This window comes from Melospiza georgiana, chromosome 5 (genome assembly GCF_028018845.1).
Source record: "Melospiza georgiana isolate bMelGeo1 chromosome 5, bMelGeo1.pri, whole genome shotgun sequence".
Classification (NCBI taxonomy): domain Eukaryota; kingdom Metazoa; phylum Chordata; class Aves; order Passeriformes; family Passerellidae; genus Melospiza; species Melospiza georgiana.
The window spans coordinates 50,771,055-50,797,865 of NC_080434.1; the positions used below are offsets into that span (position 1 = coordinate 50,771,055).

At 38.8% G+C, this 26,811-nt stretch overlaps 1 protein-coding gene across 4 annotated transcripts in view; it reads right to left on the bottom strand.

The window, feature by feature from the left end:
• LIMCH1 (LIM and calponin homology domains 1) overlaps positions 1 to 26,811 on the bottom strand; it is a 174,905-nt gene that overhangs the window by 108,859 nt on the left and 39,235 nt on the right. For all 4 annotated transcript variants that reach the window (XM_058023743.1, XM_058023742.1, XM_058023741.1 and 1 more), the window contains exon 2: positions 1,308 to 1,378. In XM_058023743.1, the coding sequence (XP_057879726.1) occupies positions 1,308 to 1,378 (71 nt within the window). The remainder of the gene's footprint in view (positions 1 to 1,307; positions 1,379 to 26,811) is intronic.

The following is a 26,811-nucleotide window of genomic DNA, read 5'->3' on the forward strand; positions in this document are numbered from 1 at the left end:
GCTTTTCATGCAACACAATTCAACCTTAACATTCAAAGAGCACTGAGAAGTGATTCAGCACACATCACTTCCCTTCAACACACAGAGGAGAGAGATTTTGTGTGAGAAGCAACCCTTAAATACAAAGAGGGTATGCTCCTTCTGAGTTACACAACTTGAGATCAACAATAACAACTACTTCCCTCCTCCCAAAGCCACTCCTCAGCAAAGACACGCAACTGCAATCAAAATAGATCACATCATTTCCTTTATATTTTTTCACCTTTAAAAGCTAAAGTTCAAGCTTCTGATTAATGACACCAGTGAGACATATAACAGTATTTACACAAGTAGGTTTCAGATCTATGGTGAGCTACCTAGAGCTGAGTGACAGGATATTAGCTCAACTCCACTGCTGAAAACAGCTTCCAAGTTCAAGTACCTGGAAGAGTATAAAACTTTACCAATAGCTGCAATTGTCCAGCTACACATCTCAGGAGATCTTCATAAGTATGGATTCAGTTTTGCACAAGCTTCATCATTCTGGTGTGCAAAGAGAGCTTTTATCAACTTCAGTGACAATCCTGCATATCCAGGGAAAGAAATTGGTCCATACAGGCGACTCAGATCAACAGATTCTCCCAAATGCCTGACAAGCTGATTTTCACAGGGCTAAGGGCATTAGGGTATATTTCCAAATTCCTCTTCGAAGTCACCAGCTTTGGCATGTAAACCTTAACAAGGTTTTGGAAGACTCTTCCTAAAACTAGCCATTAGAACTACAGAGACAAATGTGCAAAAGCTAACTTGTGTCTCTCATCCAAAAATTACAAAACACGTCATTGAAACACACCTTTAGGCAAACTTTAGAGGATACCTAACCTTTCCAGAAACTATTAAAGCAGCTGTGTATTGATGGTATTCAGATGGCTAACTCCTGACAGCATTCAGACTTGGAGTTGGTCCAAAATGCCTCATTGTGGCAGAGACATCCACAGGCAGGTGTGGAACACCGTTTGCCAATCTGTGGTTAACAACATTAAATAAAAGGAAACCAAAAAACAAACATATTTTTTTGCTTTACATAACTCAGCTAAGAACCAGAGGTGGAGTGAGGGAAGCACTTCATAAAACCTGTTTTCTTTAAACCACATTTCAACCCTCACCATAACAATAGCTTTGGCACTGAAATTATACTGCAGTGAAATACCACTATGTGCAATGTCAAAACTCTCGAAAGGAAATCAACAATAGAACATACTAGCTAAGGTTGTTTTCTACTTTAGTCAAGATTGTATTCAAGGCTTAAAACTGTAAGCATTACTTACTCACACAGAAGAATACCGTTTTCTAATCCAGAACGAAAATCTTTCTCACCAAAACTTCTGCCGGTCACTTGCTGCAAAAGAGTAGAGGGAAACAAAAGAGCGACATCTATTAGAGAGTGAGCTTTACAAGTGCCCTTCATGATAGTCAGTTAGAGCATCTACTGTATAAGGAATATTTGAGCTTTACAGGCCTTGCAAAGGACTAAGCAATGTCCATTTCTCTTTCCTATTTCATCAAGCTATTTAACATAAAGGACAAAGTATTTGCTCCGGCCAATGCAATTGCAGTCTGCAATTGCAGACTGTTTTCTAGGAGTAAAAACCAAAAATGACAAAACAAAAACAACAATGTAATCTTCAGAATATTTTAGAAGTTTTATTTTATAGTGCTTTGAATTTTAAAACTATTGCATTTAGACAAACTCTGTATTTTTATTGCTTTTTTTGCACCGCATTAAACATTTTGTACCAGCCTTGAACTTTAGCCCTTAACTTATCATCTTTATAGAATAAGCAAAGACAATTGAAAGCAATGGTGTGAGTTATAGCCCTCCAGACACATGCCTCAATACTCCTGGTTGTATTAAAAGATAATTCACATCAGCAATTTAACCATGAAGAGAATACAAACTCAGTGGAAGCTGTACCTCCTGGTACACTTGGACCAGGAGGTACACTTTGCCTCACAAGCTCTTAAGCCATTCTGTGCTGCTTAGGGATGGACCAGCTAGAAACCTTCCAGGAATCCCAATCTCACCTGAGGGTGCTGGATGCTACAAGCATGACTGAACCCCCCTGTATGACTCACTACTCTGTTGACAATGTCTTGCCATTCATCCTCATATCATTCTCAACAGATATGTTCAGTTAAAAGTAAAGAATACTTTTTATTACAATCACAAAAGATATAAAAATAGTTACTGTGTTTAGAAAGCACTGAACAGAAACAATACAAATAAAAAAACCTGTTTTAATTGTCCTGCAGGAGGTCTTCTCTTTACCCAGGCAAAATATTTACCGGATGCTTAAAGAGTTCTCATGGCTTTCATCCAGTTTTTCAGCAGAGCCGTGCTCTGGGTGTTGCTTCCACCATAGAGAACAGCGACTTGGGGACACATCTGTCATTATGTCCCTATTTTCTCCTTGCTGTTATATTCAGATGCAAGACCCTGCCCCTCCTAGTTTCCTGTCATAAAGACAGCAATTTATAAAAACTGACAAGTTGCAACTGTCCCACAGGATTAACAAACGCCTCAGTTTCAGAAAGGCTGGTTATAGCTGGGCAGTCTTGGACAGAGAGCAACACTTTTTAAATTGAAATGCATATGCAAAGCCTAAAATCTAATCCTTCACTAAATTATAAACATATTGTTTTGCTCAGTGTGAAGGAAGCTCTCCCATACTGTGAAAAATGTATCGTAACAGCATCTGTGGACAACTGTATCTTACACAAATGCATAAAGAAGAACAATGCACTGTGCTGCACTCATATCTCTGAAGAAACCACATGTAATTTGTAGTAAATGACCTTTTATCATTTAAACTATATCTAGACATAGTAAAACATGTCTAATCTTGATCTGCTGGGAAAAGGGAAAATCATGACAATAAAATCATTAGCATTCAGGATGAATTATAGGTGCAGCATATCAAAACTGACTTTTGTTTCATCCACAAGATATAGTACAGAAAGGAGCAGGAAGAGTTACTTCATAACTGCCTGACTCCAAGTAGTTTTTTTCATCTGTGAAAAAATTAAAGAAAAATTATAGTAATCTTATTTCACTCCTCAAGACCAAATGTCCCAGATATGGAGATCAATCTTCTTATGCATTTGTTGAAGACCCTCATTTATCAGGGAGCAATATTGAAAGTGTTACCACAGTTCAGGACTCTGCCTGCCAAAAGCTGTCACATGAGTATCACTGTTATTACTGATGATGTAGGAAGGTTTCATACACTACTTCTGTCTGCACAAATAAAATCATGAAATACAGATGCACAGCTGGCACACGAATTCATCCAGTGAGAGGTACAACACACACTGACAGGAGGTGAGGAAAGAAAGGAAGGTCCAGGAACAGTGCACGTCTGTTTGAAAAGGAACTGGAAGTAAATGAGGCATGGCAAGGTTTATGCCTGTTCCAGATGATGCAGCTGCAGAGGGAAAACATTAATCACCTACAAGTCTCCTGATTTAGTCAATTAAAATGTAAAAACAGTTCAACAGAGAAAGGCTAGAAACTAAAAATAAGCACGAAGATGACATTATAAATGACAAAGATAAACCTAAAATGGGACTGAGAGAAGCAAGAAGCTGGATCCACCTTTTCCAGAGGAAACCAGAGCTCAGTTGCTTGGCGTGCGCACACACATACATCTCCCTCTCTGCAGAGGCCACTTTGGGCCATACCCTCATGAAAAACTGCTGCAGGCCCACGGGCCAACCTGGTGCACATTTCTGAGATAACCTCTGTTCAGCACACCCAGGGCAGGAGGAGACAAAAGGACTTCAAGCAAAAGGACTGGCTCTCTCATATTTGCACACAAAGAATCTCAGATAGCAAAGTGCATGCTTTATCCAAACTCCAGTAATCATGAAAGTGTGTGCATTTGCCATGATATCACAAAAAATCTGCACACATCACAGAACTGTGTTCATGTTATTGATATAAGCAGTGGTCAGTTCTTACTAGCTCATCTCCCATCTCAGGAAATAAAAGCCTCCAGTTTGCTGGATGAAGTTCTAAAAACACTGAAAAAACAAGGACTAAAGGATAGCATTTGCAGTGCTTCTACTGAGCTTCACTGGAAAAAAAGGAAATTGTTCATTCGCAACCAGGTACAGTAAACTGCAAAATGGAAGAACAGATATTTAGCCCATCAGCTTTCATAGTACCGAGAACTGGAGTTCAGAACTGAACCTGCACAAAACCAGTCATGACAAGATGCAAGGTACTCTATTCTGGACTGCTGTCTTCAGGAAAGAAAAAAAAAGAAAAGTACATGAAAACCCAAAATGTTAACCGAGAGAACTTTTGAGACCTGGCCTTTCTTTGCAAGGCCAGGCTTCCAGACTGCCACCTCTTGCATGCTTTGGAGACATAACTCCATCATCCACCTTGCACTCTTCCCACCTCACTGGTAGAGACCAGCACACTTAGGCAGTGCAGGATGAAGCAGGATAGATGGAAGAGTTCCCTATCCACTCTGCAACGGCAGCATACTGTAATTATTGTGGTGCTGGGGTAGCAAAGTTAGAACAAAGTACCTCAAAGACAAAACACAAACTATATCTTGCAAATTATTGGGATAGCCTCTCACTTCTTTAATAATTTCTATAAAGCTGAGTGGAAAAAAAGCTGCATTTCCCTGTCATACTGGAAATTAAAAATAGAAAACAGAAGCAAAACATTTATTACTGTGTGCTTCATTTATGTGAGGAGGTGCTATTTTTATTCATCATCTGGATTACATTTTCCTCTCTGTAAAAAGCTACAAGTATCACAACCAGGACAATTATTTGAGTGCTGGGTGCATTTCTCAGTTTCCCTGTCACTTAACAACAGAATATGAACCTAAAATGAGTAATTTACGTTTTTCATGACAACAACTTCAATACATATTTGCATACAGTAACACTTGATATATATTGCATTGTTGCTGATTAACTCTTTTGTTCTTTGCAGTTGCACATGCTACAAAATTTATATCATCAAGAATGGCTGTCATCCAGCCACTAACCATTGCCATATTGTACAACTTTATTTTCCCAAAGCTTCATTTTACATTGTTTTCCTTGCATTTCATATTGCTGCTGGTGCTTCCTGAGATGGAGCTTGCAAAGCTTCTCGAGTCAAAACAGCTTAGGGGCATGAAAAAGAAAAGGTGACAAATTAGTGAACAGATGCTAGCCTCAAGTGAAGGTTATCTAGGCCAACAAGATATAAGTAGTTGAATAAACACTTGGTCATCAGGGATAACTCTCTGAAAACACTTAGTTTCATTTTCTATGTGCATATCTGAAAATGCCATGTTATGCGGTGAAAAAATTAGAGGCACAGCAAAAAGAGGCCTTTGTTTATCATTATGTGTTTTTGAGAGCTTATGAAGCATGACAGTAAAGAGAGGAAGATTTTCTACGCATTTCATAAGCTGTTCGTTTCTTTGTATGTGTGTATGCTGCCTTTCCATTTTGTGCTACCATTACTTTCTCCTATATAATTTTTTTTCTTAAATGAAAAAATCAGGTCCGGCTACTTAACTAGGAAGATATAAAAGTAAGGCTTTAACTGTAATAATCAGGTATGTATATAGAAAGCATTGGATTGTACAAGCAACAGGGAACACAAACCACCAAAAAAAGCAAAACAGCTTTTAGGGCATCAGGATTTGGCTCCTCTAGAGTAATGAATTCCTACTTCCCTGTTTCTGAGTTACCATGTGAGCTAATAAGATGAATACGCAAGTTAAATTCCATTTTCATATAACATAAGCAAGGGATTTCTGAACCAAGCAACCCTGTCCAGTCACAGCCAGCTTCACCTTTGCAGCTCAGAACTGCACTGCATTGCTATGGCAGTGCCATGGAGCCTGGAGACCCTTCATGGCTCCTGGCTCAGCCACCTATGGATCATGCAATGTCTCCGTCTGCAAAAGTGGACACAACACATTATCTAGGCATGAGTTCCTTCTCTCTTATGCCACAGAGGCATTTAAATTGCTAAAATCATAGCAATGCAAATCAGTCCTGAATGGCTTTATTACAAATACTAGGAAGGTAGTTGATTTAGTTCAGAGAAACTTGAATATCGAATGAATGGAGTTTTCCAGGGGCAACAACCACAGATCTAACATACCTGTCTTCCAGTAAAGCTGAATCATAAGCACTCTGCTCAAAGCCTTCCAAAAGACTTTACAGTATTGAGGTAATTTACTACTGAAATCAGTAAAAGAGCAAACAATATCTCTAGTGTGCAATTCTACTCTCAGGGACAAAACCAGCATGAGCTCAGAATGACTAATGTGGCCAGCAATAAATCACCTGAAATTCTGTGATACAGAACTTGAAAATTTAAAGAATATATGGGATAATGACGGGAGATTTCACACTTGGGTAGCAAGATTAACCTGCAAAGAAAGCACTTATTATTTTTAGGTCTTCCACTTCCCGGTCACTTAAGTTTAACTGCCATTTGCAATGTTAACTACCTGTACTGAAGTCCCTTTTTCTCTTTTCCTCTGACTTTTCATCCTCATATTATTCTTTGATGAGACAAAAAACCTGACTCACTCTTAATATTTCATATAAATTTCACTTCTTCTAGCAGCAATAGAATAAAATAGCATATTCTCCCCCATTTGCTTTAAATTCCCTTCTGCCACACTGCTAATCAGGTCAGCTGACAGTTTAGTCAACACATAGCATGGAAAAACCATATCCACTGATACAAACACACTCCCCTTTGGTGGGCTCAATTCTAAGTCCTTGCTAAAGGAACAATTTATTTACTTAGGAATGCTAGTCACGGCCTTTTGTTTTCCATGGAGGGAGCAGCAACTGGAAAAACCACAACAGCTGGGGTCTTTTTCTGATCCTTTGCACAGATTAATGAGGACATGATTCTATGAATGGACACCTATATTTAAAGTGTAGACCAAACTGGCTCTGTTAGTACTTTGTTTAGGAGACACAACAAAAGAAATACTGAAAGTGTAGTACACGCCAGCAGCTATTACTCTACCTAAGGCTTTAAAGCTAAGTCTGGGAAGATTTTGTCTTTGCTAAATCCTGCTCAGCACCAGAGCTTTCCACACTGAAATTCTGCATTGCTAACAGTAGTATTAAACGTGCAGGGTTGCCATACGTTGCTTGGATTTATGATCTTGCAGAGCCGTGTGCATTTCTGCCAGGACATCTGGTAGTGTAATCCTGTTTGGCTGGCAAGCTGCTAGAGTGTGTTAAAATTTAATGATAGAGTAAAATCAGCTGCCTTTTCATCTCTCTTCCCTAATGCTGTTTGTATACATTTCCAGGTGCATTGCCAGATATTGCAGCCTTCCCTTTGGGGTGGGGTGGGGCAGAAAACATTTCAGTTAAGGTTGAACACTTTGTGAAGAAAGAGAGCAAAGAGCAGGAAGGGAACTTAAAAACTACTTCTGTCAGATTTCTCTTGGCTGCAGCACATGCCCTGAAAGCTTCACCTAGCATCAGGTCATCTGTTACATCTAATCTGTATCTGACAGTCAGTAGATTGGCATTGCATTGTTTTATGGGCAACCAGACTCTTATCTCAGTGTTATCAAAATTAGGTACTAGATGGCAGATATGACAGACCAACCTAGTGTGTTTTTAATCACTTGTTCAATTTAGGGCTCTTTTATTGCTAAAATAAATAAATAAATTTAAAAATCCTTTAAAAACATTTATAGAAATCCACCATCCCTTTCTTTGTTTTAATGGGAATTAAAGAAGGGGAGAATTGTAGGCTTTGCCACAGATTTACCAGTAAAGTGTTCATCCTAATTTTTGAGTGGGGAGAAGGAAGACGAAGCACTATTTTGGGAAAATAACTTGGATTTGGAAGAAGGTACATCTTAGCATAACAACACATTCTTTAGCTGTTTGCTGTTTTCTGTAAAAACAAGATTCCATGGTCAGAGGAGCAGTGACCAGAGGAGCACATATGACGTGAAGCCAACAGGTACAAGAGACCAGAAGACAAGCACACACCTCCTCAGTCCAAGGCCCTCATTTAATCCAGTCCTGTCTGTCTGGAGAGCCTGGCCTTACTCAACCCACCCCACTTCAGGGTGCACCAGTGCACAATGGCAGCTCCTGCACCTCTGAAGGGAAGAGGAGCAGATGCCTTGTAATTACTAGCATGAACACCCTTTCCCAAGGTCTTACTTTCTTACCCAACCAGGCTAAATAAGCAGTCTGCTCACTGACAAAGGAAAGGCTAATTAAAAATATCATGATTTTGTTTTTGTATGATCCCCTGGGGCTTTCCATGGACAGACAAACATTCACACTGCCTTTTATTTTACCTCTTCAGTTACATACAGAAAGAAAAGTATACAGGGAACTAGTCTCAAAAGCAGAAACTGTTGATTCAGCTCTTATGTTTTCCCTAACTAATTCTTCTTGAAGCTGGAATCAGTACTGATGAAGGGAGATTACTCAAACTCTGGCTACTGAACACAGAGTAGCTCTCCCACTAGTAACCTATTTGCTTCACATTTTATCACCAAGTCAAAGATGTTTTTTAGCAAAGGACAGGAGAATTTTTTTCCTTTGTCTCAGGTTGATTACATTAGCAACTTTCCAGCAGAACAGGAAATTGGGTTTCTGGCCTTGTCTAACAGAGCAAAGAATTAAAACAGACATTTTTTTTAATCCCTTGACTCCTTTTTATAAGTCTAGAAAAGGTTTCTCATGCTCTTGAAACACTGCTCCTCCAAGATTTATGCTATGCTCTATCATCTATAAGTTGAAACTGAAGCATCTGTTAATAAAACTCTCTATTTTCTCTCCTCCAACTTTCAAAAGCTCAGGCAGTCCTGAATCAGAAGTGTTTCAAGCTCTCTCGGTTACAGCTGCAGAGGCAGAGCAAAACACAGCACAGGCAGCAGACTCCTCGTTGAGCTCAACATCTTGTCTCACCCTCAGAGCAATGAAGAGATCAACAGCTCTGTAGGAGATGATAGGATCACTGCAGTATCTAGATTTGCTAATCCCCACTTTACACTGCTTTAACCTATTTTACATTAATGACTGCATTTATATTTTACAAGACCACTGCACTACTTCTTGGACAAGCAGTTTTTGACACCAGTGTGTAGCTTTCTGCCAGGAATGTGCATCTTGGCAGACAATTTTAAAACTGCACACATTTAAAGCTGCACAGAGACAGGAATACAAACATACGAGATGCTCCAAGTTAGAGGGGCCCAGCACTAGAAGCACTTCAGCCTGTCATTAACCACTGTCAGAGAGACTACCAAAGCTCAGCACTGTTATTGAGATTTTGCAATGAAAAATGTCTGGTAGGAGACACCAGCTTCCCTTTCTGAAGGAACTAAGTGTTCGCTTGAGCAAAACATTAATAAATTTAACCATCCATTTATAGATGATACTCAATGTCTTAGGTCTCAGTGAAGCTTCTGAAATGCCAATGATGAGCATCAGTAGGCACCAGTCTACCTTGAAGCTTTTAAATTTAATATCATCCCGTTGTTTCAAGGCAAGTCCACATGTAAAGTGTCCCATTTACAGTCTGTGCAATTTAAATATATATATCTCTCTATATATAAAAGTATAGCCCAGCAAGGCATTTAAGACTTGATTTTCCAGACAGTAAGCCTGGAAGCCCAGAGCAAGCAAAGCAGGAAACTGTCCATGGGGAATAGAGACGTGTCATACAAACACTGCTGAAAGATGTAATTCTATCTGCTATCAATACAACTCTGCAAAACTTTGTTCCTTTCAAATAAAAGGGGAAGAGGTAAACCACAACGCTTTTGAGAACAATATCTGAACTTCTTGGATGTTTTTTCTGTACTCTGGGTCCTCCCTTGGCACATTCTGCAGCAGGAACAGGGCTGTGTGCCATGGTTTTGCAGCCACTTGCAAACAAACTGCAGAATTACCAGCAGGTAGTTCTAAACAGGAAAACCAGTGCATTTCAAAAATCACAGACTGAAAAAAAACGATCCACTTTCCTGCAGAAAGGAGGTTAACCTTAATTCACTCATATACTTTTGAGACCTTTATTAATAACTCTTTGGAAGTAGATCTACTTTGTCCCTGCCTCTGTAGAGACAGAGTTAAAGAAAAGCGTTCCCACTCTGAATGCTTTTCCAGATAAGCCAGTTTTTAAACAACATTTGGCTACCAAGCATGGATAAAACTAGACTCACAAGAATTTAGGAGGGCACACAGTCAGGACAGCTGATCCCAACAGACCCAAGGGATAGGTATCCCATACCATATGGATCATGTGCAGCAGAGGGAAGGTTGGCAGGGAAGCTGCTGCTGAGGGACTGGCTGGGCATTGGCTGGTGGTTGGTGAGAAGTAGGTTTTTCTTGCAAAACTTGCCTTTTTTTAGGTTTTATTTACCACTCTTTGTTTTTTTCCTATTCATTACAATGTAGGATTATTTTATTTCTATTATTAAACTATTCTTATCTCAGCCCATGAATTTTCTCACTTTGACCTGTCCAGTTCTCTTCCCCTGATCTTCCTGGAAGGGAGGAGTGAGTGAGCAGCAGTGGGGTTGCCAGCTGGTATTAAAACACAACATAGCCACAAAAAGAATGCTGCCACAAGTGAATCAAACCATCAGAAGCTAAATAGGAAGGTATGGTGAAACAGAACAACTATTTCTCTGTAAATTATCATGACATTACACACAGATAGAAATCCCACTGCAGCCTCTGATGGAAAAAATTGGTTTTCTGTTCTCCCCAACACTTCTCCATGGCTCCTTTGACCCACATCCTGAAGGAAACGCAATAGCCCTGCAAAAGGGAATAGTGACTGCCAATAATACTCTAGACAAGAGAAACACTGCAGACTATCTAGAATCAGCTGATGTCTTAGAGCACATGGACATGAGGTGTTGGTAGATTTGACTGCCTATTAATAGACAATGAAGTATTTCTGTAAGATTTTAAACCACAGCTTACTCTTCAAAAGACACTTCCAAGAGTCGTCAGCATCTTAAGCAGAACTAAGAACCTCTATTTATTTCTCTGTCCTTCTCCTCCTTCTCCCAAAAATTACAACTTTCCCCAGTTAAAGAATGTTTAGACCTGTCTTTCAACAGATTGCTCCCACAGGAGCTAGGGATCTTGCAGTGCATTTTGAGTACTAGATTGAAAGCTATTTTTCACTCATTTGATTTAGCTGGAATAGGGCAGTTAACAAATATCAGTAACCAGTAAGAGTTTTCTGCTAAATGGAATTCACAAATCAATCCTGTTGTCCCCTGCAATGACAAACATGCCATTCACAGATCCTGAGCATCAAATCAAGACCTATTTACAAGGTTGCCCCTGAGACAAAACCCAGCAATGTTACACAGGGTAAGTTGTTGCTCTTTTCTCTCCTGCTGCTGCAGATATAGGGAGCCTTTGTTTGGAGGACACAGAAAGCAGAGGGAGAAAGGGAAGAGGATTGATGATGCATACAACAATAATAAACACTGTTCTTTTCTATTGCTGGAGCACCTGCTGCCTCCATCAGCTCAGGCTCATCCATTATGCAACACACCAGCCCTGACAGTTCCAGAAGCACCAGCTCTGAAGACATGATGGACCTGACCAGGAAGCAAGACACAGAACGAGAACCTCTTATTATGAGATCAATGAGCTGCACTGGTGCCCATTCTCTGCCCTGTTTATTGTTGGGTGAAACAAATACTAGGAACAATTAGGTTAAGCATCTTGTTCAAATATACTCAGAGCAATAAAAGAAATTTGCCTTCTATAAAATGTAACAATTTAGCCTTGTAGAAAATAAATTCCTGAAGAGGAAAAAACCCCCTGACAATGATTCTAACTACTGTAACTTTTATTTTTACTCGTAGTGGATATCATGTAAGGTCTAAAATGGATTGAAAGGAATGCAATTATTTCACTAAAATGCTTTAATACTAGAAAAGGAAACTATTAAAAATATGCTTAACATTTCCAATCTAAACAATAAGAACTGCAAGTTTCAAAACATCTTCTACATTTCTACAATTCCAAGAAATCTTTTCAGTTGGCCACTTCCCTGACAGAATTAGACCTGTCCCAAGGACATTTTAACTCTTTCTTACCAATCCAGAGTATCTCACCCATGTCAAGAGGGCAACTCAAATGCCATATTAAACATGAAACACTGGCAGGAATCAACATTGACATTGAAAAGAATATTTACTATCATCAGAGTTAGATTGCAAAGCACTCTTAAGAATTAGTTAATTTACAGTTTTCAGATGTCAAAATGAGAGTAAGTCCTTTATCAGCACATTGGTTTTCCACGTACCTCTTTACACTCATGTACACTCAGCAACCTCTTTCTAATTTGAAATTTTAAAAAATCCATAGATCTTGAAACTCATCATTAATTAATGATATGAATATATTAAAAAGGGAAACATTTTCATTAAGTTACTTTCCTAAATAGGTTGTTTTCAAATTTCACATATTATTCAAATAGATTAAATTAAAGGCAAATAAATATCATCAACTTTCTCTGTTTCTTTCTAAAACCATATAGTACTGACAATGTTATGTAGCATTCATCATTAATATTGTATGTGCAACCATGGAAGGATACTGCTGTCATACAAATTGGAAAATGAACCAGAACTGTCAGAACAAGAATACCTGCCTAATCTACAAGCAAAATTATACACAAAGAAGGGGGAAAAAAATCAGAGACCCTACAATTTATTTAAATAATCCAGATATTCTGTGTATCAACCACAACAGTCTTTTGAGAAGGCATTCACTTATAGGAATTGTATTTCTCCTCTGTTGTTTTTTAATGTGATAACATATCTGCATGACAGCAGGAGCTTTGTTGTTGAGCTCACATGCTCAAACAGTTTTTCAATCCTGTCTGCCTGCAAGTGCACCAAAGCCATATTAAAACCTGAGATAACCCCTGTGATGTTTTAAAAGGGAAAGCTCAGGAAGAACCCAAAGCTTCTTTCTCTGGCTAAAATTAAAAGTGTCTCTTGCAATCAGCTGACTTTATTAAGTGCAAATTCTAAACTTCTCATGCTAAATATTACCCAGCTTAGGCTGGAAGAAGCAGTCACCTACAGCAAGCCACCAGGAACAGCTGCTTGATAACAACCTGTCATCTGGAATTAAGGGCAAGTGTTTAAGGCTTCCCATGAGAGGGGGGAAAAGAAAAGGAAAAACAAAAAAAGAAACAGACACAGGTTTATTTGCTATGAAAGCATCATTGACATGTCCCTGATATTTGGACAGTTTCACCTTAGCAGTCAATCCAGTTTCTGAATGTTTGCTTATATTTCATTCCCTCACTAGGGGCTCAGCAGAATATGAAAAAGTTTATATGGAGTTGGAGAGGCTGCTGGAAACTCAGTGTTATTATGCCAAGACTGATCTGCTGAGACATTTGTGACCACCACATGATTTAACTATGCCGGTTAATCTGTTGTAAAGCTAATTTTTCTTATGGTATGAAGCCCACCATTGCTGGTTTTGTACATGATGAGAGGCACCAGGTATCTGAGTATGAGCTGTCTCATTTTAGCCAAAACAGCACACTATCAGCACATTCTCCAACCATCTGTTTTTACCATCCCTGCAAAGTTGGCTGAACAATTTTAAGTCCAGTACTTTTGTAGTGTTTTGCAAAATCTTCACTCTGACTCCACATTTTAAAAAACTCTTAGAAAATTTCTCCCAGTTAGCTTGAAATGATACTTTTTTATACTACCTTCTTCCTACTACCATTCTCTACCTTTCAAAACACCACTGATTTTTACCACTCAGCAATAAAACAGGATATTTTTATGTTAAAAGAAAGTTAATTTTCCTGCTGCCTCAACACTTGGTGTTTGAGGCAAGGGAGCAGAAGGAAGAGAAGGGCAACCAGTGCTCGATGCCTTAATTGCATAGTATAGCATCCCATAACTTTTGTGCATTTCACTTTCAGATGAAGTCTGATGAATTTCTCTGATTTCTTAAAGTTTTGACTTGGGCAAAAACAAGAGAAGACCCATGAGGATAAAAATTAAGTTGCAGACAGAAAGTACTTTATGCATTAGGAGCTACATGTTAAGTCTGTTTGATATAAGTTAACTCCTACAGAAAAGCACAGCTGCTGTCTCCAAGAGTTAGAAATCCCACATTCATAAAAAACTCTAGCAGCATAAGAAGAGGCCTCACATCACTTACTCGAGTGATTTTATTTTTATCTTGATGAGCTGACACCACATAATGCAAAGGCATTTGCATTAGTACAAAATTATCAAGTTAAATAAACTATGTCTCAAGAGCTAATTGTATCTTACTGTCTGAAGAATCATTATATAATGGAACAAAATCAGATGTCTACTAATATGAAAAAAACAGATTGGACATCAGAAAAAATAACACTATTTTTTTATGTTTCACATCCAAACCACAAGCCAGCAAGTATTCAAATTTTTTCCAAGACTAATAAAAGTTAAATTACTTTGTGGTCTTTGGTTACTGGGTTAAAACCAGATACGCTGCTTTAAAACTTTGTCTTTACATAGCAGAGTTTACAATTTAAACCAGACAGCAAATTCAAATGAACACTGAGACATTTGAAGCCAGGTTTTGAACGCTGTTCAGCACCCCTCTACCTAGGTCTGAACAAAAGCACATTCTCTCCATGATTCAGTTATGCCATTTTGTCCTACTCCCTCTCCAGCTTATTTCCATTCAACAAGACCCATTTTGGCCACTTATTAGAACAGCTGAAGCAGGATTCTCTAGAGACAAGCATGAGATTAAATAATCTTGGTTTTTTCTCATTTTAGTGGTTTTCTTTTGTGCTTCAGATAGTAGGGGAAGATGGAATGGCTCTGTAAAATCAGACAGGCAAATTAAATAACAAATACACTCTCCCTTGCTACATCATCAACAGACAGTGATGTCTTTTGCAGACTTTGTGTGTAGAAGCAGGCCACTACATCTAGGTGCACAAACCTGCCATTTGTGTCTTCTGTAACGCTTTGCAAGATAACCTTTGCAAAGCTGTGCAGGGGGGCTTACTAAGATAAAAGGCAATGTCAGACTTGTCCAGGGAAAGTCAGCGACCCACATGATCACACAGCACCCATTACCTTGTGATTTCTTCTTATGAAATAAACCTCATGTGTATAAAGAGAAAAAAAATCCCCACTAAACATAAAGACCAGAAATCCAAATTGATGCATTTAGATGAGCTGTCACAATACTGTGTGGAGGAGATAAAACCAAAACTGAAAATACAAAGCTTGTTCCAGTCTATTCCTAATGCTAACTCATGATCCCTTTACCAACATTGCCATGACCCTCTTCAAAGAGCTCCGACTCGCTTTGCCACTCATGTACCATTTTCAGTCATTTCACTCTTGCTATTATAGTCACAAATGCATTCCCTCTAGTTATCCAGTTTTCTATGCTAAGAATAGAAAAGAAGTATTTCCACTCAGGAGAGAAAGCTAATGTCTAGATAAATGTCCCTCGAGCTTCCATTCTGGTTAGTTGTTAATTTTGAGTTAGGTATGTGGTATTTGATCCCAAGGTAATAACAACTATCCCAACTTCTATTAAGATTAGTGAAAACTAAGTTATTCAATTCTCAACAGGGAACTACTGTGCCTTGGCCAGTTCAGCTATTTGCAGACCATTTTTGTATCAGGGTTAGAGAAGGTGCTAGCTCTGCAGCTAATAACTCCCACACAGGGCAAGAAGGTTGAGACTTGCTGCTTCTTTCAAATGCCCTAAAATAAACAAACCCCTTTGTTCCTTCCCCTTGTAGTAACAGAAGTGACCAGATGGGAAAAGTGAAACAAAGGTTTTCCTGATTATATCCATTTTATTATAAACAGCTGTTTTTCTCCAAGTCATTGTTGTATCTTGCACAATTTCTGGATGGTCTTATGCACAAAAGTCTATCAACAATCATTTTTATATCTATGTATATAAAAGGCTTTTAAGTCTTCATATTGTTGATTTGCATTCATTCATCAGCTAAATACAGCTAACAATTTAGCAGACAAGATGATCTCTACAGCTAACACATTTAACAGGTTTTATCAGTTTGCAAATTCACAGAGCAGCCTCCCAGGGACCAACACTTACATGTCTCACAATCAAAACAAACAACATCTGCAGTCCTCAGAAGATAGTTAGTAAACAAAACAAGGTGTGTGCTGACTGCAGAATTAGAATAAACAAATACCACGAAAATAATTTTTTCCCATACTTTAGAAGTCAGAACTATTTCCAGATTCTCAGGAACAAAACACAACCTGAATCTTTGCTCAAAGTCACCTTATGCTGGAGGATCAGCTCCTAAAAAAGGACTCTGAACCAGCACCTTACAAAATTTAAAAAACCCAGCTATGTGACATAATCACCAAACAAGATATTAATGAGGCTGTTTGCAATTAGCTTGGAAAAAAGAAACATCAGCAATAAACCTGCCAGATCTTAGGCTCACTGCAACCCCAGAGAGTAGGAGAGGGCTGAGAAATATTGGCAGAGCCTCCCAGCATGAAGGCTGAGGGTGTGAGAAAGGAGAGGAAGTGGAAAGCGAAAGGGTGATGGTTTGCCAGCCCCTTCCAAGATTTCTGTCTGCAGAGTATCTGTACGTGTTAGCAGAGCCCCGAGGTTATGCTGCTGACAAACAAACTGTGTGTGACTAAACAGGCCCTGATGTACCACAGAGGGCAGCTGACTCCAATCAGAAACTTCAGCCTCACCAGTATCAGTGGCTGCCACATCTAAGCTGTGTTAAGTAAATTAAGAATGTTTAATTCTATTTTTATATTCACTAAATCATTAAAAGCCAAGCAGAAAATTTATAAAGTCTGAAGATCTGGTCTTGAACATAACCTGTACTGATGATTTTTGAAGGAAGCTGCAAAATAAAAACACACCTAAATTTTTAAAATGTGTTTGGAAACATTTCAGCTGCTTTTCTTTCTAGTGTTTCACATGTAACCATTTGTGGTTTAGCTAGGAATTTTTTAATATTCATTTGATTCAATGAACAGATGCCAAAGCTTCATCTCAAAATTCTCTGTAAGAGTTTAATTTATTTTTTAAAAGGAGGTAATAGGTTTTAAATATCTAACTCTTCTTCAGAAAAAAGCCCAGAAACAAAACTCAGCCAAAGGTCAGCCTTGTTAAACACATATATCTGTGTAATTCAGATCAAAACACTGCTTCCTGCAATTAAAACACTTGCCACATTTCCCACTGGGCTCAAAATTCAGTCCTTTTGCTATTGAGACAGAGGGCAAAAATGAACTCTTTTCTAAAACAAAAGGTTTAGAAACATCCAGCTGTGCAACTTCTGAGCTGCACAGAGCCACACCAAATATACAAGTGCTCTGGAGAGGTCATCCTCCTTGTCACTCATGTGACCCAGGGATGAGATAAAAACAGTTTTCCGATCCAGAAGGCAGGAAATGCAATTCCCCGTTACACTCTAAGCCCAAGCCCACATTCCAGCAGCTCCCTCAGCCACTGCTGGACCAGCCCAGCAGCACCCAGGGCACTGCTGGAGGCCTTCCCGAGCCCCTGCCACGGCCGGGCCCACCAGCGCTGCCCTTCCCAAGGCCACCACCAAGTGCTGAAAGGACTTTGCAGCCACTCCCAGCCTGACTGCAGGGTTGTTAACGAGCCCTAGAGAAAAGTGGAACTCAGCAGAAGGAGGCCAAACATTACAGCCAAAACAAGTTCTTCTGGAGTTATGATGCCTCAGACACAGGTATCCAGGTCCAGTTTGCATTTCAGCCACAAGCTGCTTGGTTAGACGAAAATCTCGACATATCCACTGCATTACACAAACCCAGCTTCTTGGCTGGGTTTTCAATCTCTCTTTGCATGAGGACATCTTTGTTAGTCTTTTTTATTTTAAAATATATGAGGTTAGTTGTTTAATCAGTGTATTTTTTTAAAAAAACAACACACCTCTCATCAGCTTTTTAAATCAAATTCTTTTTATGGACCAGTCTCTCATGTAGTACAGTTACTTTGGATAAATCAGGCCACCCAATTTGTAGGTAAAAGCACTTACATATTAGAGATGGAGGCAAACTTGACAACAAAAAACCTGTTCAAATCTGTGAGACTATGCGGGACACACAAAGAAAGGAATGTAGGAACCTTGGACTAATAGTTCTAATAAAAACAAATCTAAATCTCCTCAAATGTGTTATTAATTAAAAGTAAGCCATTTCTGAAAATTGAGTATTTATTTGAAAGTTCCCTAAAACTACAAAAACAAATAGAAAGCTTTCTTTACAGTTAAAAGTTAAAATTTCTTCCCCTACATAGGATACAGTGATTATTTTGTTTTAAGAAATTAATTTATTATTCAAAACAAACTACTCTGAGCTCCTGAGGCTATTACTAGTTGTGCAGCTAAAAAACAAGAATGCAAAGAGCATGAAATACATTTCATGAAATACAATTTGCATTTGCCACCTCAGTTATTCTCTCTGGAGATGAGCTTTTCTCTACTTCTCAGATCAGAGACACCAGTAAGCAGCTTTTTTCCCTCACATTTTTCTTCCTCTCTCCTCTCAGAATAATTCTCACCTTCTGCAATAGCACTACTCAGTCTTTTAGAAAACTATACAGAATTCAATTCAATAGATTCTTAGATCAAGTCACAGCTGATTACAGCATCTTATTTATCCTAGTGCGCCTGAATAGAGAGAATATCATGGTTAAACTGTGACACAAAATGCATTTAGCTGGAACCAAGACATGTAATGGCAATCTGCACATTACCTTTTGAAGTAAATGCTCTTCCAAGGAGTTAAAAAGAACATTAATATAAGTGTTTCCTCCTACACTATCGTGGCAATACTGCTTTATCTTGCATTATTCCCAGAGAGCCACTTGTGTCATTTAGAGGCTCTACTGGAAGAACTCCCTTATGTTTGGAAAGGCCCTTAGAGGTCAAATAATTTCTGTCTTAAAGTTGAATCAAACATCTCAAATTCAAAATATTTGAAGTTTGTTTAAAATCAAATTCAAAAATATTCAAATATTTTTACATTAACCATTGCCAAGAACACCCCTCAACAGCAGTGGTCATTCTTCCCTTACTAAATCCAAAGAACAGCACTCCAAATATAACAATTCTAAATATAAAGAAATAAGCAACTTTTTCTGTAATTCTGCTCTAAGCTTCCGTACTCTCGGGGAATTAGCTCTGACATATATTGACAGTTTGTTTTATCAACCTAAAACCCTCACACAAGCAGTTACACTGATGCAGAATAGCCTGAAATTACTCTGTCTTTGAAGGAGACCACACAAGGATGCACAGCAAGCACAGACCACTGAAGCCCATGAGTCCTTGCTTGTTCAATGACAGGGAAACCAATAAACAGCCTCTTTCTGTATCAGCATTAGATATGGATTTATTACTGACTGCTAAGAACTGGCTTCTATTCTACTCGAAAATTTCACACTGAACTAAATGAGCTTTTTTTATAAAAAATTACTGTTATGTAATGAATAATTTTGTCTGCTGTGTGTGTGAATTAAAAACTAGCAGCCATCTAAACCAAGTGTAAGACACAGAGGGCTGCCAGCAAAATGCCAAGGCCACTAAGGCACTGGATCAAAACCCACACATTTCAACTATAGCAAGAAAAAATGCTCTCAAACCTCCTTGAGCTTTGAAACACTACAAATGAATGTGTGATACAGCAGAATGCATCATCTGTGGAAGTCCATTTGAATAACACAGGATTTAACAGGTTTAAAAAAAATCCAAAAATATAATACTAACTAACCAACACCAAAACCAACAAATCAAAAACCCCCTAAACAGTATGGTATGAACATTTAGGAGGTCCAGAGGACTAGCACACCCCTGAATTTCCTCATGGTACCTGAAAATCATGCTGCCATCACTAGTAAAGAGGCCGCCTGCCTGGTGCTGGCTGTGCCTCGTGCTGCCTTGGCAGCGCCCTGGCTCGGGCCTGTCGGGCCGGTTACCAACAGGGACACAGCAGAGACCCCAAAACGTGGGCACAGGCTCACCACAGACACACCAGGACTGCTCACAACTTACTGATGGCCAACGAAGAAAAGCAGCCTTCAGAGCCTGAAAGAGACTGCTTTAAGCTGACAGCAAGACAAGGAACAGTAAAAGGCACTTGATCTGGCCTAGGAAAGAAACATCATCCCCCTCACACAGTACAGGCCAGGGTCTGTAGGCAAAAGGACAAAACCCATCTCCAGGCTCCACAACTAATGAAAGAGCAGGAACTCCAATGCAAGTGGGAGACTGACATAAAGGCATTGTGACGGGAGTGCTGGGGCTGTGCAGCAGCTCCTGCTCTCCCACCAGCCACAAGGGTGTGCCTCTGTACCTGTGTGCCCAGAGAAGCTCCCCCGCTCCTTCCCCAGCCAGCCCTGCCATGCCAAGGACACAGGAGCAGCCATCCAGAGCTCACACAGGAGTGCGGGGGGTGTTTTCCCCAAAAACTCTGGACTGGAGTTAAATGGAGTTTAAAACCTCCTTGTTCAGGAATGTCATCTGAAATGGTCCTTCTCAAAGCAGATTTTAAAAATTGAGGTACATACAAGTTGTTGTCCCTTTCTGCCTATCCCTTATACACCTTTAGAAGTTGAGTTTAGCTAGTCTGTGTTTCCAACTGGAGTCATAAAAACCTTGCACTGCAAACTCTGGTGGTAAAGGAGAACAGTTCTTATACCTGAATATTCTCAGCCAGTTTAACTGCAAGTGACAAACAAAAATATGGGGGGGAAAAACAGAAAAAAAAAAAAGGCCAAGTTGCTCTTTTCGTATCTCATGCAATTCTTATTTCTCCCTCAATTTCTTTGACAACCAATGAACTCAGCAAAAAGTTCTGGTGGCTGCTTTACCCCTCTATTCAAGCACATAACTGGCAATTTACTAAAGTAATTATAATTAGCTTTGGGAGATATGAAGTGTTTACCATGTATATGAGAAGGACCTGCTATTTGTCCCAGGGAAAGAACAGTAACAGAGCAGAATTGTTCCATGCAGTACAAGAGAAAATGAAAAAATATCTGTTTAGCAGTCAAATACATCAGAGACCCATGTTTTTCACATGACAACCTTGGTCCAAAGTAGATTATTAAATAAGCCCCAACAACCTAACAAACAAACCTATGCACTTTCCTCTTTTACTCACCCTTCAGAAAATGTTTGCTAATGCATTTTGTTTATTCCATGTCAGACAAAATCCAAGCACATAAAGACAAGTATCTACATTTTCATTTCCTACACTCATGAAAATCTTATTATTTTTTTCATCCAAATAGATAACTAATTCCTCTGCATTGAAGATAATTTATATTCATTCAAGTGTTCTCAGTCCTATTCTATCCATCTTAAACAATGCATTTAAAATTTTTATTTAATTTCTTCCTCACCAATATTTTTTCATTTTGTTATGATACCCTAAATACTACCTGAAGCCAAACCAACATTTACTTCACTCCCATTCATTTAGTGCTAATTTTCCCAAATTCATGAAGATGGCTGTCTGATAAAACAGACAGGGCTCCTTCACAGAGGCCCACCAAGCATTCAGCTGCAGACCATGGAAGTCACAGAGAACTTTCCAACACCAAGCCAAAAAGAAATATCTTTTCACCCTCTTGTCAAACTATCAGGTTAGACTGCATATTTTGCAAACAATTTTCCACAATTAGTATGTCACCAGCATGGTTTTGTTCTATTACTTGAGGGGCAGTACAAAAGATTTCTAAATTTCAAATTGTCCAGCAGTATCTCAGCCTGGCTAGGCATACCCCAGATTGTCCAAAGTGTTTCATTTAGAAGGCATGGCTGTAAAATGTACTCTGGCACCTTCAACCTACTTTTCACACTACAGAGCAACACTAAAAGGATTAGAGGACTTTACCAGGATGCAGAGATGTTTACCTAGGAATCAGCAGCAGCAGTGTAAAAAGACTAAAGCTGTGCTCTGTGTGTCTGTGTGTGTGTTTTCATCCTTCTGACCCTCCTTGTTTATGAAATTAATCATCCTTAATAGCAACTTACTAGCAAATGCAAGCTGCTCTTGACAACATGGGAAAGACGAGTGTCTTGATCTCAAGAATCTGTGCTACCCCACACTAAGTGGATGCCCTTTTAATAATGACTAACTCTTCCCTTCACCAAACAGACTGTGGGTGGAGGGAGGAATGTGTTGCTCTTTTCTTCTGCATTCAGGCAGTTCTGCTGGAGGAATGCTGAAGAAACACCAACCTTCTCATCACGCTCTCAGTTGCATGGTTCTCCCAGGCAAAGACAATTGTCTATACCTGCTTTAACTAGCAAAATAAACACTAAACATATCTCAGGTAAGCATGTAATCTAAAACTAGTAGTCTCAGTAAAATAATGGAATTGATTCTGAGTATTATCAGCTTCATTTTCTATCACATGTTTACACTACCAGTCTGTTGATGCATATAAAGGACAAGGCATACTTCCTGTATAAAATCTGTCATTTGGCATGTAGCACCAACTACTTCAGTTTTCTCCAATTAGCAGTGTTACTCTCCATCCAATTAAAAGAACAGGGTACGTTTAGCTTATGGACCACTATAGCACACCAAACAAAAACTTTTTGTGATCAGTAAAAAGATTTACAAAGAATGCACAAAGCACATTATTTTGCATTATGTCTGAAATTCCAGATCATTAACCTCTTAAGAAGCAAGCCTTCCAAACAGCTTCCCTGGACAGAGCTTCAGACAGGTCTTTCTTGCCCACACTAAATGTAAGTTGGATCATCACCTCAGGAAGTAGCCTTGCCTACTAGGGAAACAAATTGTCAACCACACATACGAACACCAGCCTATTAATAGACAAAACCACAGTTGCAAGGCAATAAATACCGCTCTTTACAATTCATGCTGACTACTAGTAAACATAAAAGACAAAGACAACTTCACCTCCCAACAATTCAAAAGCCAGTTCACTGGCTGCTGAAAAGTCTTGCTGTATGAAGAGTCAGGAAATGAAGGCGTTGGTATCCACCAGCAAGATAAACTGAAAAGCAAATGCCCTTGAAATATAATTTCAGAAAAAAATGGAATTTATATTCAAAATTGGAAACTGGTGTGTAATCGATTTTTTACATATAAATGAAGTCTTTAGTAGCAGTATATTTTCAATTATATTTCAGGGATAGCCTATTTCTAGTTTCCCATTACAATCCATGTTATATCTCCAATGAGCCTAGGGCCAAGACAGCACGTCTTCCTACATGGAATACATTACATTGTAATAATTATGCATACACTCATGAGTTCTGGATTTTTTTTTCTTTTTTTTTTTCATTCTTTATCAAAAAATTCCCAAGGCAGGGCTAACTGCTAGCTTACCCAGATAAATTGTTTCCACTCTAAACTCATTCAATCTCCTGTTTTTGAGACTGTAGACTACATGATTGTTTAACAATGGAACCAGGAGAGTTTGAAGTCAAAGGACAACACTGACACAGGAATAGGCACAGTTTAGATGCAGTCATTGATATATGTTTAAAATATATGTTGAGTTTTTTATCCTCTCTAGTCTTGCATAATGAGGTCTCTTCACAAAAACTATCCCAGTTCTGACAGCAGCCAAGATTTTGGCCACATTCATATACAATAAGTTTCCTCTCACAAATATTGTAGACCCATGACAGGGCTCTTCTGTCTACTTAAGCAAACTCTGAACTGCAACACACTGGCTTTTGTTGGTAGTCTCTCAAGTCTGAAATTATAAAGAGAATGAAGATACACTTGCACTTTAGGTTGTGAAGCACAGTCAACTCTACTTCAGAGGAAGGTCTAACAGGTTAGATAAGATAAGAATAGGACCAATACAAGGCAAGCAGCTATTTTTCTCCTTTCTGAACTCACATAACTGCTATGGGGTACTGAAATATAATAAAAAAGACAATCATGAAAACTTAAAACAATAAATTAACAAAGCTGTTTTCAGCAACATGTTTAGATACTGTGCAATAATCCTGGAGTGAATATGCTCACCAAATAAAGATCAATAGTGACCAGCTGCCCTAGCTCTATGTATCTATACATTGAAAGAAAAAAAGACTGCTAAAAAAAGTGCTGATGATTCTGTAGGTAAAGATCACAATTTATGCTTCTTCTTAGAAGTAAGACCAGAGAGGTAGACTAAATACTAATACCAGCTTTTAATTGCTTACCTTCAAATTCACTCTCTTATTTTTAACTACTGCAATGCAAGTTATGTAGAAATATTAAATATAAATTCAAAGACGTCTTATGAATGTAACACCCATATTAGAATGTTCATTAGAAGTTAATATTGGTAGATTTTGTTTGAACCACAGCAGAATTTGCACACAGAAATCTGAAGTATTCAATAAACCCTAACAACTACAAGAAATTCATTAAGCCCTAAAACCTGCAAGCTAAATTAGGCAATTGGTTAATTCTTTGTAAGTCCTTTGAGAGCAACTCCTACATACAAACACATAGCCTCCCAAATTATTTCTGTATATACTGCTTGTAATTCTAAGAAAAAAATGTCCAAAATAAGCACACATTTCCTAGAGTTGCTCTGAAATGCCAAGTGGACAGCCTGTGTCTAGAACAGGTAGTTTAGATATTTAGAAAAGTAAATATGAGCTACCAAAGAAATCCTCAATTCTGCATCAGTTTTGCTTCATGAAGGACAAAAGAGTTCCTTGAAAGATGATGTGCAAACATAGGCTGGATTGCCAGATCTTAGACATCTATGTTTCTTAGAACAGGTGGTTCAGACAAATTCTGCTACAGGCAACTCTAAAAGTTGATTTTAGGCTTTAGGTAAAAGAAATGGTGTGCATAAATAATGAACCTCAAATGCTTTACTAAGTCACAAAAACAAAGCTGTGCTTCAGGCAAATGGCAGGAGAATAGCTGATGAAGCTGACATACCTTCAATGTATTTTATGTCCCATTTTTTAACAAACAAAAATCAGTATATGACATCACTGTGGATGAGTTGTATATGAAATCATTAACTGATCAGTTGTGGATCAGTTTACACATAAAAGTGTGAAATCACTTTTATGTTTTATCAAAACAGGTTAGAGTAGGCACCACATTCCCTCTGAATCCACATGTTTTGGTGCTTATTCACAGTAGAGAGGAATGGAGAATCACAGCCTTTTTTTTAAATGAAGATGATTGAATAGATCAAAAAGTTCCTGACCAAGCAGGCCAATGCAGTTGGACAATCAAAAGTCTTTGTTGCAAAGCTCTACAATCCAGCTTACATAAGGAGTCTTGGCCTCATCTCTCAGATTCTGAAGCTGACAGACTGAATGCTCTGCTATTTGAAGGCTGCAAAGAAAACCTTGCATCTTTCACTAGTTCATTCTTTTGCACTAGTCATCATCCAACACGTGCAGCAGCTGGATAAACAGAGGTTTGCATGGAACAGAAAGATTTCTTTTGATTTGCAATGAAAACCATTACCGGCCATCACAGCTCACCTGATATGGAACCAATAATAGTTTTAAATGTCAGGCATCAAAGGAGTCTAAGCATGGAATCCAGCCTGAGTTTTGGCATTTATGCCTCTTAAGACACACATTCAACAGAGAAATACTTCCCACTTTTGCCCATCTAAGACTTCTCATACCTACGTTGCAGTCCTGACTAAAACAGGATCAAAAAAAATCTTAGCCCTAAACCAAGAGTTAGAGAGAGATATTTTGTTTTGTTTGGGTTTTTCCATGAGGAAGCAATAATCCTTTGTTAAAGGAGTGCATTCTCTTCCCATTTCCTTTTTTTCTGGAGTTTTATTACATACCTAATGGACAACTATGGGCAATTGTCATCTTCAACCACCTCATTCTCAATTAAAGGCTTAAAGGCTGCTTGTGGACAGGAACCAGAGAAACCGTGTTCTGGTCTTTATGGTCTTTCTTGTCATCCCTTTCTGCCTCACAAAATAGGTGTCCCTAACAGATCCAAGATGTGTAAAGTAGCTATGAACCTATACAAGCCCAGATAATGATAACTACATAAAGTCAATGACAGAAGTGAGTCAGGATGGCTTTCTGTGTAGCATGGCACAAACAATCAGATGCATTATGCACACCTTCCTCTGCATTTAAACAAAACAATTTTAAAAATCATACCAAACAACCAAAATAAGCTCAGCAAAATACACTAGGTCCTGTCACTGTGTATATGGACTAAAATGTAATGTAAGGCCACTGCAAAGCAAAGGACTGAGGACACCTGCAAGATGAACAGTGAATCAGAAAGCAAAATTCAAAGCATTAGAATGGCTCATATAAAGGAAGCTGGGTGGCTGCCAACAATAGTAAAGAAGAAGAGCAAGCATGGGATCTCAGATGAACCAGTGTTAATTATAGTTGCATGTGGCTGGATGGATACTGATGTATCAGCCAGGAAGTCCACAAACCCCCTGACAGAAAGCTACACAGCCATAAATCTAGGCAGAAGTCTACAGAAAGACACAAAGAATAGAAGGACCAGCCTTGGTCACAATATGCATCTGCTGAAGAAGACCAGTAGTAAATGGCCACCAACTGAACTTAAAAGTTACTAGGCAGCGGTCTTTCTGTCCAGTCTGTTCTCCACCTATCCAGCAGACTTCACTCCATTGCTTTCTAACTTGACTACAAGAAACAGTATGGGAGACAACATCAAAAATCAAGGAAAAGAACATTCACTGCACTGCCCCCAGCCACTGAGCTAGATATCTCACCACATG